The sequence below is a fragment of the Salvia hispanica genome, chromosome 5, assembly GCF_029641045.1.
Source record: "Salvia hispanica isolate PSC_SH4W2 chromosome 5, Shi_PSC_v1, whole genome shotgun sequence".
In the NCBI taxonomy this organism is placed as follows: Eukaryota; Viridiplantae; Streptophyta; class Magnoliopsida; order Lamiales; family Lamiaceae; genus Salvia; species Salvia hispanica.
In genome coordinates this window covers 263,073-278,051 of record NC_142696.1, presented here as the reverse complement: position 1 = coordinate 278,051, position 14,979 = coordinate 263,073, and the positions used below count along the sequence as shown (strand labels likewise).

The 14,979-nt window shown below is 34.6% G+C and overlaps 1 protein-coding gene and 1 long non-coding RNA gene across 6 annotated transcripts; one reads left to right on the top strand and one right to left on the bottom strand.

Annotated features, from left to right (window-relative positions):
- The first annotated feature begins 4,713 nt into the window (after window positions 1-4,713).
- On the top strand, window positions 4,714-10,911 carry LOC125190252 (uncharacterized). 4 transcript variants are annotated; one of them, XM_048087499.2, is made up of 28 exons: window positions 4,714-4,860; window positions 4,976-5,340; window positions 5,675-5,813; window positions 5,987-6,047; window positions 6,131-6,202; window positions 6,303-6,374; window positions 6,452-6,523; window positions 6,602-6,673; window positions 6,764-6,835; window positions 6,920-6,991; window positions 7,072-7,140; window positions 7,220-7,291; window positions 7,371-7,442; window positions 7,515-7,586; window positions 7,673-7,744; window positions 7,817-7,888; window positions 7,964-8,035; window positions 8,126-8,197; window positions 8,268-8,339; window positions 8,405-8,476; window positions 8,563-8,634; window positions 8,737-8,805; window positions 8,883-8,954; window positions 9,040-9,113; window positions 9,204-9,332; window positions 9,417-9,764; window positions 9,838-10,208; window positions 10,276-10,911. In XM_048087499.2, the coding sequence occupies exons 3-28, from the start codon at window positions 5,711-5,713 to the stop codon at window positions 10,633-10,635; spliced, it is 2,808 nt and encodes a 935-aa protein (XP_047943456.1). In that variant the 5' UTR covers window positions 4,714-4,860; window positions 4,976-5,340; window positions 5,675-5,710; the 3' UTR covers window positions 10,636-10,911. The 4 variants fall into 4 exon arrangements, with proteins under 4 accessions (XP_047943456.1, XP_088915013.1, XP_047943455.1 ...); XM_048087498.2 differs by having other exon boundaries at window positions 4,715-4,860; window positions 5,976-6,047; XM_089058887.1 differs by having other exon boundaries at window positions 5,976-6,047; window positions 9,204-9,764.
- Window positions 10,912-13,562: 2,651 nt separating this feature from the next.
- On the bottom strand, window positions 13,563-14,436 carry LOC125191375 (uncharacterized). 2 transcript variants are annotated; one of them, XR_007171092.2, is made up of 3 exons: window positions 14,248-14,436; window positions 14,012-14,138; window positions 13,563-13,882 (listed from the first exon to the last, which is right to left on the bottom strand). It is a non-coding gene; the product is annotated as an uncharacterized LOC125191375 (long non-coding RNA). The 2 variants fall into 2 exon arrangements; XR_007171091.2 differs by lacking the exon at window positions 14,248-14,436 and having other exon boundaries at window positions 14,012-14,241.
- Window positions 14,437-14,979: the final 543 nt, after the last annotated feature.

Genomic DNA, 14,979 nt, shown 5'->3' with positions numbered 1-14,979 from the left:
TTATTTATATTTATAAATATAAAACATTTAATTTTGATAAATTTAAAATACTATATGCATAACTCAAACATAAACATGATCAAACACTAATACGTGTGATTTGTGCAAAATAAAACAGTAATATATTTTGAGAAATTTTAAAACATGGTTTAAAAATTTAAATAATTTTATAAAATTTAAAGTTTCTAATTTATTTATCTATTATTATATTAATAAAAATTTAATATATAATTTAAATATTTAATATAAAATTAAAAATTATTTTTTTTAGTTATCTATATTATAAAATAATCAATAGAATGTCGAATTAGGAGTCAAACAAATAGAACAATAGAAATTTTGTCGGTTTTTCGGGTCTGACCCTAACGAGTTACGGGTTAAATTGATGCGGGCTAATCGGATTATAATTTTACCAGGTTAGAAATTTTCGTCCTATAAATTTAGCGGGCTTTTCGGGCCAGCTCGCGGGATGTGGGCTGTATTAATATCCCTTGTTAGCATTAGCATTAAAAAAGAGACTTTTGGGATATAGCGGGCATTTAATAATAGTTAACGGCGTCAAGAGGGCCGTCACAGTGACAAGCTTTATTAGAGATGAAGGCCCCACAAACTGTGGATTAATTATTAACGGTGTCAGAATGGGGGATGTGATGAATGGACAGGTGGCCTTCCCGAGGTATGCATTTGTAGCTTTTGCTTTGACGGCGAAAATATATCAAACTTTTGGGGCCTTAGTGAGGTTTCTCCATTCTTGGAGAGCCTCCCTACAATTTCTACAACTTATTTTATTTAGATACTAAGTAGTACTACTAATTATTATTTGGACGGTTTCATTTAAGTTGTCCAGGTTATGAATATATATGGAGTATATTTATGGACGATATATTAGGAATGTGATCAAATGAAAACTCTAAATATTGTACAAATTCAAAACTATGATCTGGACTATTGAAAAATGTCAACAGATCACAAAAAAACATCAACAGGAAAATGTCAACAAAATTTCAACGAGAGTCAATGATTGATGTTGTGTTGATATTTTGTTGATACTGTATTGACATTAAAATCTTGAAATTTTACACTGTGTTGATATTGTATTGAAACTGTATTGAAGCTGTATTGAGGAGTTTTGAGTTTGTACAATATATAAGTTTGCATTTTATCATTATCCCGATATATTAACTATATATGCATTAATTTGCAGTGGGTTTCTGAATTGAATATTGGAAACAACATTATTTTGTAGAATTAAAATATACTGCTGCACTACTTAAATCCTATTATGGTAATGCCATAATGTCAAAATTCATTCTCCATTAAAGAATTCGAGTCCTCAATTATCCGTTGTTCTTTTGAACTTAGTGGTGGCTCAATTATTTCATCCTTTTTACTACTTACATACGGCTTCAAAAAATAACTACTATATGGCATCAAATCCTTTACATTTAGTTTGGAATTAATTTGTAGTACGATTTAGATGCTAATTTCAATTCACAACAACTATTTCATATTATCTTCCATAACTCTCTCATTTGTTGATTTTGTAAAACCATAATCTCAGACTCAGACTATGTATATTCATTATTCCAAGTGTAAAATACAACATTTCTACACATACAAATTAATGCCATATTTGATGCATGCTATTTAAGGTTGCGTTCTAGTCCATAATTTTCAATGCTTTAATTAAAGTTTTCATATCAAAGATAATAGAGTCTGATGCATATTGTATCGACACCAACTATTTTTTATATATGTATGTGAATCATCATTCACGTAACAGTAACAAAAAAAAAATCGTTGACGTTTTTTATTCTAAATGTGCCACCAACACTTAAAAATAGTGTCTCGACTAAAATCAAAAGACACAAATAAAAACATCCTAAAAGAGTAAAAGATTAAATTAATTTATCTTTAATTTATAAACGCTATTTTGCATCTTAAATTGTTGTTTAAAAAAAAAAATTTAACGCTAGTAATTATGTCTCAATTTTTGTGTCATTATACGTTTTTTATAGTCTATCAGTCTATGGATATTAAAAAGTTATTGATTAAAAATGCTAGTATACAAATGCAATATACTAAATCATATTGGCGATATTTTCTATATGTATAGTTTGAGCGGTCGTTTTATAGTTTACTTCCACTAATCTATATATTTGATGGATCATAAAAACGAATTAATTAAGAATTTGTTTCTTATTGCATATGAAATGGTGACTGGTCTCTAGGATATTTCGGATGCCAACAATTGAAACAATCTATCAAACTAAACCCTATATTCAATAAACATGTACAGCTTTGGAGACATAATAGATGAATAAATTGATGATTGGTGCAAGTACATTTCTATATATGATAGAACATCAAAAAGAATTTGTTTCAATTTAACAAGAGCAATTCATTATAACACATGCATTTATTAGTTAATCATGAATAAAATTTACCATTGCTTATTAATGCTTACAAAGAAAAGTGAACTGTTGTTGAATGGTCAAATTTCACAAAATGAGATGAAATTTAATGCAGGCACATTTATACACTCCTTTCATCCCACTTTAGTGAATAATAAATTAATAATAGAGATGACTTTTCTCTATATTATTTTCTATCTTACTTTTTATCCACTTTAACTATTTATTTTCATTTAGTAAAAAAAAAATTATGAAAAAAACACTTCAAAGTAACATGAGACACAAGGAACAATCATTAGTCCATGAAAAAAAAAAAAAATCATTCGCCCATGAAATAGGATAGCTAGCTCCAAATAACTTGTTGGTATGTTGTTAAAAAAGAGTATCATAAAATTCAGGTTCATAATATCCAGTTATAAATTTAACTAAGAATATCCTCATCCGTACTCTTAGCTTTGAGCACGGAAGTGGGCTCGAACCCACTTTTACTCCCTGTTCTTAGGCAAGAGCACAGCACCCATATCCGTGCTCTTAGCTAAGGACAAGCTCAAGGGTCCCATCTTTCTATTAATCAATTTAAATACTTCAATTACTAAAAACATTTCTACATTATAAAAATACATTAAAAAATAAAAATTATATAATTAAAATCCTAAAAAATAAAAATTACCAGTACATAATTAAAATACTAAAAATAAAAAAATACATAATTAAAATAGATGAGAGATCCCCGCCCCTAGCACGGACGGACGGACACCCGCTGTGGATGCTCTACTAAACTTTCACAATTCTACATTACTACTACTAAACTTACATGCTGTTATTTATTTTTTTCAAATATGTGGTCAGTTTTAAAATTTCATATAATATCCAGGCGTAGTCATATAATTGCACTACGATATTTTTCTTAAATTATTGTATGTCCAGTACTCATGTTTTTATACTTACTAGTAGTACTATCTTTAAATATGTAAGTATTAATCACAGAATATAACAAAGCAGGAGTACAAAAGTAGTAGTACAATTTATATATGTCTTTTGATGCATATATTTTTATCGAGATCATGCAAACTAACAAAGTATAACCTCTTACTCTCAATATATAAAATATACTATATAAATTATTATCACATAATCACATTCCCATTATATTCAATATATTCTTAATACTAAATATTTTCAAGTAGAAAAACAGTAGAATTGGGTTGGTAGAAATTACAAAATTAAAGTGGAAATATTGCTAATGCATCAAACACCAGGGACGTCACTGCAAATCATTAAATCATATGTGCATAGATTATTTTATTTGGATACCGAAGCACTGTTATTTTTCAGAGTGCCAATGGCAGGCTTCTATTCCAAACAACATTCTTGACTACAATTCTTATTTCCAAAATTTTCCATTAATAAAACAGCGACCAATTTGATGGAGTATTTGTTTTTACTCAACAAGACTGTTCGCAAAAATAGAACCAATTCATTCGAGATTAATTTATTGAATTCGGGCTACAGTTAGTTTAAATAAATAGGAGTATTTTTCAGGTTCAGAAAATGTGACACACAATTCCAGAGCAATTAACGCTTTTTATAGTTAATTACATTCCACGGCCATATGAAATATAATCAAGAAGCATAATAGTGAAAATTTTAAAATTATCTCTATACTACTACTATACTTTATTCTTGGACATACAATAGTATATTTTATTGCAACTAAAATCACCAATTATTATTGAAGAATATATTCAAGTAAGGACTCAAATTAGATAGAAATATCCAATTCAAGGCATGGGGTTTTATTCAAATTGACCAAAAAAACTGCAGTTACAATATGAGAAAATGGGCATGAGGTGAAAGAGATTGCACAAACATAACAAGAAAAGCAAACAAATTCACTCATTCAAAACTTTTACCAAGAAATATATATATGGGAAATGGACAAAATGGAGAAGTAAAAGGACTGAAATTATTAGGAGCTGCCTGGCTATATGTGCATTGATATATACTTTTCACACATATAGAAATAATGATTTTAAGAGAAGAAAAAGAGTTAATTGTCAACTGAGGCAATGAAGAAAGCTTTGCCAGCTTCAGCTCTCCTCCCTGCATAGATAGGGACTTGATATGAATTTGAAATTTTTTAAAAAATAAATAAAGATTCGATTTTTATTATAGAGATAGAGAGAGAAAGAGAAGGGTGTAAGTAATTTTACTATAGTGGAGTGAAAGCTGAGGCTCAAGTGTTTTGAAAAAGATTTAATTTTGAGTTGTGGGTACCTTTTAGATTCTATTGCTTGTATGTATATGAAATTTAATTATGACTACTGTATTGAGAAGAGGAGAGAGAGAGAGATATGGATGGGAGTGTATTGAAGAGAAGAAGTGTGTGAAGTGAGAGGTGTAATGAATTGATGCAGCAGGTCTAGTACCAGAAACTTGGCAGAAGGTTTTTTAACCTTTTCCCTCTTGAAAATAATTCACGATTCCTCTTTCCATTCGCATCTTTCTCTCTCCTCATTTACTTACATGCACTATTTATCTTTCTCTCTCTCTCTCTGCAGGGCTCTCTGGCAATAGGATGTGATTGAACATTACAAAAGCCAGAGCCTGCTCTTTCTTTCCATTGCACATTTTTCAAAGTAGTTATATCCTGTTCATCATCTTCCTCCTTTACTCTCTCACTTTCACTCATGTCGGTGAATGCAAGACTTCATCTTTCTTCCTAGCTTATCCCTTTATGTTTAAGAATAATACCAACTTCCTCATTTGTCACTTTCTATCGAATAAAATCTCATCTTTGAGGTTCAGATAGGCTCCAATTCTTCTATCTATGAGAACTGGGCTATGGCTACTTCTTGCAAACGATTTCTTCTCGGATTCGTGGTGGTGTTGCTGAGCTTTGCTTCTGTGGACTGTGATGCTGACGGTGAGTGTTTGAGAACTACTTCTGTGGAATGGAATTGGGGTTTAGTATTTTATTCATTTAATTACTGTCTAACTTTATGTAACAAAGTTCGTTATTGTTATTGTTCGCCCTTATTTTATAATAATAATGTCATATACTCACCTTAAAGCTTAAACCTTGTGTTTTTTTGTCATTATTAACTTATGACTTCTCAAATTCCTGTTACATCATTTAACCTTCAACTGTGTGACACTTTTTTTTTTTATTTATAATGTTGAAACACACACTGTCATTCTTTCCCCTCTTTGATATTTTGTGGCTTAATTAATCAATATTTTTTAACTTTGTGATTAAGGTATTGTTTTGCTGGAGATAAAGAAGTCATTCAGAGATGTTGATAATGTGCTGTATGACTGGACTGACACTCCATCTTCAGACCATTGCGTCTGGAGAGGAATTGACTGTGATAATGTCACCTACAATGTGGTTGCACTGTGAGTTTGTAAATATTCTTTCTTTTGTTTTTCAAATTTAAATTCCATTATTTGGCAATTTGTTGTTGTATATTTTGAGATTTCAATTTTATCATTATTGAAATTACTTGTACTGATTTTTTATTCCTCCTTTAATAAGCTCATCTTTTATATGCATTGTAGTAATCTTTCAGGCTTGAATCTTGATGGAGAAATTTCACCTGCTATAGGGCAGCTAAAGAGCCTAGTTTCAGTGTAAATTTACTACAGTAGTATTTTGTTTCCAATTTGAATAAGTTTCCAGCAATCTAATTCTATGATTTTGCATCTCAAACTAGTGACTTGAGGGGGAATCGGCTCTCTGGTCAAATCCCGGATGAGATTGGGGACTGCTCTGCTCTACAGAGCTTGTAAGTTCATATTTTTATCCATGTAATTTTCGTTATAGTATGTGCTAAAATGCTATGAATAATCTGAAGTATTCATTGATCTTGATTGCATTACTTTCAGGGACTTATCATTCAATGAGCTCTTTGGTGATATTCCCTTCTCAATTTCAAAACTGAAGCAACTGGAGACTTTGTAAGTCGAATTGAATTGCAATTATTTTGATTTGCTTCAACTTATTTATCTTCTTCATAATGTGTTTTACATGACAGGATTTTGAAAAACAACCAGCTTATTGGTCCAATCCCTTCAACACTCTCACAGATTCCTAACTTGAAAATTTTGTGGGTATTTTATATCCTGACTCATTTCGACTATGATATTGATAGATTTGTGATGAAGTGCTTCATTTCATGCTCCAGGGACTTGGCTCAGAATAGATTGAGTGGAGAAATACCTAGATTGTTGTACTGGAATGAGGTTCTTCAATACCTGTGAGTTTATCTCTCTCAAATTTGGCTTTGGTTGCTCCCAGTCGGGGGAAGACTCGTCGTTTTATTTCCTTTTTTTGTTTTTTGGTTCAGGGGGCTGAGGGGTAACAACCTCCAAGGTTCACTCTCTCCAGATATATGTCAGCTATCCGGCTTGTGGTATTTGTAAGTTGTTCATCCTTGCTTAAAGCTCTTGGCACGTTTTGAACACTTTTTTTCAGAGCAGTTTATGTGTCTGTAATGTGGCAGTGATGTTAGAAATAATAGCTTGAGTGGTCCGATTCCTGAAAACATCGGCAACTGCACTTCGTTCCAGGTTTTGTATGTATCTGAGTGGCAGCATATTTGGTTTATGGTACAAGTTTGCTGTGGTTAAGTTGAAAACTCTTTTTTGATGCTAGGGACTTGTCGTATAACAATTTAACGGGGGACATTCCATTCAATATTGGATTTCTTCAAGTTGCTACCTTGTAAGTGTTAGGTTTTGTGGGTGCTTTTATTTATACTGTTTTTAATTTAATACTACCAAATAAATCCTTGCGTTTGTAGGTCCTTGCAGAATAACCATTTCTCTGGGCAGATTCCATCAGTTATTGGTCTTATGCAGGCATTGGCAGTGCTGTAAGTAGCTTCACCCATTACTTTGCTTTTCCTGACATTTGAATTTGAAATTGAATCACACATATATCTGTTGTTTCAGAGACCTAAGTTTTAACATGCTGAGTGGAACGATCCCTCCAATTCTTGGAAATTTAACCTACACAGAGAAACTGTAAGTTATTTTTAAGTCTTGAAAGAAAGCTCCCTAGACAATTATGTAATGTTTGGTGATCATCTGGAACAGGTATCTTCATGCAAACAAGTTAAGTGGATCAATCCCCCCCGAGCTTGGAAATATGACAAAGCTTCACTATCTGTAAGGATGTGTCTTTTACTCATAACACTAGCGATAGTGATAGGATCTCTGTTTGGCAATCATTGACTCTTGTTTGTTTTGTTAAGGGAATTGAATGATAATCAGCTGACAGGGCGTATTCCACCAGAACTTGGGAAGCTTACAGACTTATTTGATCTGTAAGTAGTTGATTCATAGAGTCATCCATCTTATACCACCAATCTTTGCAGAGTTTGACCTCCTACTTGCAGAAATATAGCTAACAATCATTTGGAGGGGCCGATACCAGATAATCTTAGCTCCTGCACAAACCTTAACAACCTGTGAGATTCTAATCACGAATCTCGGTCATTGCATTAGAATTAGATCCATAGGTCTCAAGTTTTACATTCTGACAGAAACGTGCATGGAAACAAATTGAATGGAACTGTTCCCTTGGCATTTCAAAAGCTTGAAAGCATGACTTATTTGTGAGTTTACTCCTTACTTTGACTTGATCATCTTGATGTTCATTTGTACATAAATGAATTCTGAAATTCACTCTTTAATTTGATGGTTAGGAACCTATCCTCCAACAATCTCAGAGGCCCCATTCCCATTGAGTTGTCTCGTATTGGCAATCTGGACACGCTGTAAGTGCTCATTCAACTGCTCATTCGGCTGTTAGGCTCGTTATCTCATTTCTTTGATTGACTGGGACAGAGACCTCTCCAATAATAACATCAGCGGTGATATGCCCTCCTCTCTTGGCGACCTGGAACATCTCTTGAAACTGTGAGTTCTCATTTTCTCTGTGCACAGCTTCTTGCACAACTTAAATATTATTCGCCTTCTTGCAGAAATTTAAGCAACAATGCTCTGACGGGCTACATACCGGCTGAATTTGGCAATTTGAGAAGCATTATGGAGATGTAAGGAAATGCGAACTACTAATTTATAACTTCAGAACTTACTAATGGAGTATCATATATATCTCTCTTTTCAAATTGTTGTGCAGAGATCTTTCAAATAATCACCTTTCTGGTCAAATTCCCGATGAGCTTAGCCAGCTTCAAAATCTCTTCATGCTGTAAGACCTGTGTGTGTGCATTTGTGCGCTTGCGCCATCTTTCTTTATTATTATTATTATTTGTAGAAATGTCCTTCCTTTTTAATCACGGATTGTTCGTAGGAAACTGGAATACAACAATATATCGGGTGATGTGATGTCGCTTGCCAACTGCCTCAGTCTTACCGTGCTGTAGGTTCACAGTCAAAGCCATGTTTAACTCATAATGTGTAATGCAGTTTCTGTGCCTTACACTCTCATTGTTACAGGAACATTTCATACAACAATCTTGTTGGATTTATTCCCACAGCAAAGAACTTCTCCAGGTTTCCACCTGAGAGGTTGGATATTCCTCTTTAGTTTACTTCATAGTCGTTAGTTCTCTAATTCGGTTTTAAAACACTCCTCACCTTTTCCTGTTTTCAGTTTTGTAGGCAATCCAGGACTCTGTGGCTATTGGCTCAGCTCAAACTGCCGTGCACCTCGACCCACTGAGCGAGGTGAGGGCATGCCATCCCAAGAAAGCCATGTTCTGATGACTTATGTTGCTTACTAATGGCCTAATATTATCATCGCATTTTGCTTTGCAGTCTCGATTTCTAAAGCAGCTATACTCGGAATAGCTCTTGGAGCTATGGTGATTCTTCTGATGATCTTGATTGCAGCTTGTCGTCCCCACCATCCGAAGACTTTCACAGTTGGGCCTCTCGATAAGCCAGGTTTGCCATATTGTGTTTCAGTATCATCATATACTTGCTTTGTCTATAGGTACATTCTCATAGATGGATTCGTCTCGTGTATAGTTAACTACTCGTCTCCAAAGCTTGTTATCCTTCACATGAACATGGCTCTTCATGTGTACGAAGACATAATGAGGATGACGGAGAATTTAAGCGAGAAATATGTTATTGGATATGGTGCATCGAGCACTGTGTACAAGTGTGTACTCAAGAACTGCAGGCCTGTGGCTGTGAAGAAACTCTACTCTCACTACCCCCAGTGTTTGAAAGAATTTGAAACCGAGCTAAACACGGTAGGGAGCATCAAGCATCGGAATCTCGTTAGCCTTCAAGGATATTCACTGTCCCCTTCCGGATACCTTCTGTTCTATGACTACATGGAAAACGGAAGCCTCTGGGACGTCCTTCATGGTAAGCTCTGTGGGATTGGATCATGACCTATGTCTAGACGTGTGAATCTTGATGAAAAAATGCAATCTTGCAGGGACTACAAAGAAGAAGAAACTTGGGTGGAACACCCGTCTTCGCATAGCACTAGGCACTGCACAGGGGCTAGCGTATCTTCACCACGACTGTAGCCCTCGGATCATCCACAGGGATGTGAAGTCGTCCAACATTTTACTGGACAAGGACTACGAAGTTCATCTCACGGATTTTGGCATTGCCAAGAGCCTATGCACATCCAAGACTCACACTTCGACGTTCTTGATGGGAACTATTGGTTACATTGATCCTGAATATGCTCGGACTAACCGTCTTACAGAGAAGTCTGATGTGTACAGCTATGGGATTGTGCTTCTTGAGCTGCTTACCGGATGGAAAGCTGTGGACAACGAGTCAAATCTACACCAACTGGTGAGTTTTTGTTGAGGCTTACTAGAAATGAAGGATTTGATTTGTTAAAATGATTTTGTTATATCAGATTCTGGAAAAGGCAGCAAACAACTCAGTGATGGAAACTGTGGACCCGGAGATCTCGGAGACCTGCTCGGATCTGGGGGATGTGAAGAAGGTGTTTCAGCTGGCTCTGTTGTGCACGAAGCGACAGCCGTCGGATAGGCCAACGATGCATGAGGTGGTTCGTGTGCTGGGGAGCTTAGTGCCCCCACCTGCGGATGCTAAACCGACAGCACCGGTGTCTCTCCTCCAATCTGGGAAAGGCTATAAGGATGAGTATGCAAATCTGAAGACGACTCACTTGATCAACTGCCCTTCCATGAGCACATCCGATGCCCAACTATTCCTAGAATTTGGGCAGGTGATTTCTCAGAACAACGTGTGAACAAGAATTAATGTAGAAAAACTTAGTGGCGGCGGCGGCAGCAGCAGCAGTAGTTGTAATTATGATCTATCTGTCTGCTTAATTATTTAGCACCTAATCAAATTTGAGATGTGAGTTTCAAATTTGGTTGGAAATATCAATTATTGTACTGTAGTAGTGGGATTTTTGGGTATGTATAAAAGGGACCACGACCACTCTTTCTTGGATATTTTGGGCTCACACTCCTAGGCAGATGGGGGGTACATAAAATTAAAATGGAGCAATAATTGTTGTGGACCTCTTATCTTGACAGAAGTGGTGTTGGTGTTGCAGTTGTGGGTTTAATTTTGTGAAATAGGGTCCACCTTATGGCCCTGCATCCATCCTGTACCTGCCATGCTAATACGACAACACCTCGGTTGATCTATACATTGCTCTCGGTTGTGTTGTGGCTCGTGTTTAATAATGCATTCTTGGTCGAGCTCTATCTTATGACTCATGTACAACAATACCTTCTCGGGGAGTTGCCTCACCTCTGCTTGGGCAATGGCTCTTATTCAAATTCGACAAAGTGATATTGAAGTTATTAGCAAATGGCAACGTTACTCTATACTGCTATAAATTGATGGTAGTATATTTTTTTGCTAGGAGATTAAATTAATGCGACATGCTAATCACAATTTTAGTGTGTATCTACATTTATGCAGATATTGGCTCTGTTTCAGTCTCATTTCTTTTGTTAATTAGTCGATAACTGAAATAAAGAATAACAATATTTTGTTTGGGATTAGAAAGTGAAATAAAGAATAAGAAAATAAAAGGTGCATGGATGAAAGTTGGTTTGAAGGAGGTCTGAAGCTCTTCTTCATCTGAGCATAACGACCCTTTTTCTTCATCTTTTCCAACATCATTTGGAGGTTTTCTAGATGTAGGTATTTTGATGGCAATCAATTCATAGTGTGAGTTGTGACCTGCTATTATCTATTCTATTCTTCCTCAACAATTCGGACTGTTTCTTCAGCATCATTGGGTAATTACTCGTCTCATTTTAGTTTTTAAATATGCAGGGATGCTTCATTTCTTTTGTGTTGCTTCTTTCCTATGGACCACTACAATTGCTTTCACTTTGCACTTAAAACTGATTAGAGCCGATGTTTCATTTATATGTAACACCACTTCCTAGTCTAGGAGCACATAAAATCAATGTTAATTTGATTTCTTCTCGTTCGTATGCTATATTTACAATTTATTATTACAAGTATGGGTGTATTAGAGCTACTTTACTACTTTACTTTAAATCTAGTTTTTCACGTGCACCATGCAATGCAATAGTATTTCTTTTGGTTATGCCTTGAAATTGTTTAAATCAACATGTGTTGGCATTTCTCTGTCAATCATCTAATCTAAAACTTGTGTTAGCAGTTAGATGATGAAAATGAAGCTCAAATGAAATCTGTCAATGAATGTAGCTAAGAATATGTTTTCTTTTGTTTATAATGTTTTGTTACTTTATTATAAAATGCAACTGTTGTTTAATCTGTTTAGGCCACAACCATCTATCTCTAACTCTCATTTTTATACCTGCAGGTAGTTCATTATGTAACATTTTATGCGCCTGCGATTCTTTTCAACGGCTTCACCTATTTTCAAGAATGCCACTCGTGTATGTAGTGACCTGGATTTTTGTATGCTTTCATGTCCCCTATTTGGCTGATTAAAGTGTTTCTTGATGGCAGTGGGAATGCCAGATATGAAGGTGAACTCTCTTCCAAATGGGAACAAGCTAGTTAAAAAAATATGCTCATTGCCTACCTATCAACTATATTGTTCACATGGATATATACCAGATTATGATCTAATAATACTTGGTTTTTATATATCTTACTTCAAAGTATTTTTGTCCGATATTTTTTATGTTGTCGTGAAAGTCCAACTATTTATAGAAAGCAGCTGTATTATAGTGTGTTGCTGAATGTGAATTTAGAGAAAAAAAACTAGTGTAATTCTAGAGGGCTAAGTGTTGTCATATGACAGGCCTTGATTGGATCATGGTTCTTTTAACGACTTCATTCATAACATCTTTTGGCTTTCTGTTCTTGATGTTGGCATAAAACTCCTTATGAGATTCTACTTCTTATTCCTCGTTTCCTAATACTTGTATTAAGGGCCTCTTCAACTCGATAGCGTACGGTCTCAACTCGATCTGTAAGTCTAACTGTCAAAATCTTTCAATCAACCCGAAATGAAATCCTTAACTGATATCATTGGATAATCGATTCAGTTGATCTTTTATCCTGCAATACCCGACAGATAAGCAGCAGGATAGTGAATTAGTTCCACTGAAAACCGAGGGCCAGAGATAGCAGTTAAGTTCTTGACTGCCACATATTTGAATTGGAGATTCTATTCTTTTGCAAAAGATAATTGATGAGGAATGATTGCTGCCTTTCATGTGAAAGGGATTGAGCTCTCGCAGGTGAACTAGTTTTCTGAATTGTTATGTAAGTACAACTTGTGATAATTGTACCAGCTCATATTTGTGATCAAGAATTTTTTTATAATTTGAATCTTTGGTCTTTTTTATAAATATTGAGGTGTTTAAATTCTGTGTGTTGATCTCTCTATTTGATATTCCATAGTGTTTCAATGTGATATTTGAGTTGGGATATATTTTTTGGTAACCATACTCATGCTGATGGTGTAAAGTTGAATTTATTTCATTATAGCTCAACTAACCCTGCTTCCATAGAATATATTATGGGGATCCTTTTTTCAATATTTCAAATGATTTTCCCCTGCCATGCCATGTAAATCAGGTGTTTCCATGTTGCATAGATATGGATCTGTTGGATTCCCTAATTAATAGTAGTATCGTATTTCCAACTGTATTTGCTCTATACCAATCCCAACATCAATTCTGGCATCATAATGTTTTATCATCGCAAGCATAAACATAGACTTGTGCTGATTTTTTTTATCTTGAACCAGAAAGTTGAAATACTAGTACCATCTTGTAACAAATGGAACAGACTACAAGCAACTAACATATCAGTTGAAGAAAACAATTTATATACTATATTCTATCCCTCAAAAATCTTGAAGAGCAGAGATGAGCTGATGATGAGTTTGAGTTGGACTTTTTAGATTCTTAAATTTTTTACACAAACTCATGTGCTGATTCAGAGCTTCTTCATTCCCAATCCTTTTCTCTGATCCCTTCACCGCCTCCGAGCCATCGCCCCAAAAATCGGTCGCTTTATGTATTCCCCTGTGTATTATACTAGTTAGTATGTACAGGAATTAATGCTCAACGGAAACTGGGATTTCAAAAAAATTCAATCTTTTTTCTTTCCTTTTTTGCTTCTGAATTAAATTTGCAGGGCTTTATGTTCTTTACCTGCCTGGCTGCTCAATATGCTTGAATCTTGAATTCTTGCTATCTCTCCTTTTCCCACTCACTTCCTTCTACAACAATCTCTCCACTCATAATCACATACTACATTTCAGGCTCTTCCTTCCTTTTTCTACACAAATTGAACTAATTACGGAGTAATATATAGGGATTTTATCTGTGAATTGTATGTAGATATGAAAGAAAGGTTGGAAAGATTTTGTGGAGTATGAAATGCTTACCGTGGGTAATTTGGACAGAAGCTGCCATCATCAATGATTGGATTAGCAACACTAAAAATCTGCCTTTTGCTCACTGTTGTCTCAGACGACGAGCCTGGATCTCCTAATCACGTCACAATCTATTAAAATTGGTCATAATTATAATATTATTCTATTGTATATGAGAGATAGAGTAGGAGGAGTCCAATAGGAGATCTATCTTTCAGATTTTTATTGACCATAAACAGTAATCCTATTCATAAAATGTGAGAGTATAATTAATGGTAAAGTAGAACAAAGAGAGAGAAAATATGTATAAAATGAAAAAGAAAAAAAAGTTAACAAATAAATTGCAAGTTATTTTCTATATTTAGCAGTATAAAACTAATTTTAATGGAAACAAGGTGAGACTATCATTAATATGTACTCTCTTCGCGAATATGAATTCCGTTTTTCTATTTTGGTTCAATCGCAAACAGGAATTCTGGTTCATAATTATTATAAATAGTAAAAAGGCTCCACATTCCATCAACTCATTCCACTCACATATCATTTATATACAAGTGGGACTCATATTCCACTAGCTTTCTTCCACCCCTAATATAAAAAAGTGAGTCAATATTCAACTAACTTTTCCAATCTACTAAGTATTCTTTACATTTCTTAAAACTTGTGTCCACAATAAGAGCTACTCCTATTGAGGAATGGAGAGAGTACTAATTATTGCTATATGTAAAAATGATTCAATTATGA

Bases quoted from the DNA above. Each gene is read 5' to 3' on its own strand.
- LOC125190252 (XM_089058887.1), top strand. From the start codon at position 5,259: ATGGCTACTTCTTGCAAACGATTTCTTCTCGGATTCGTGGTGGTGTTG. The intron at 5,814-5,975 runs GTGAGTTTGTAA...TATGCATTGTAG, and splicing joins ACCTACAATGTGGTTGCACT to TAATCTTTCAGGCTTGAATC. The intron at 6,836-6,919 runs GTAAGTTGTTCA...GTAATGTGGCAG, and splicing joins CTATCCGGCTTGTGGTATTT to TGATGTTAGAAATAATAGCT.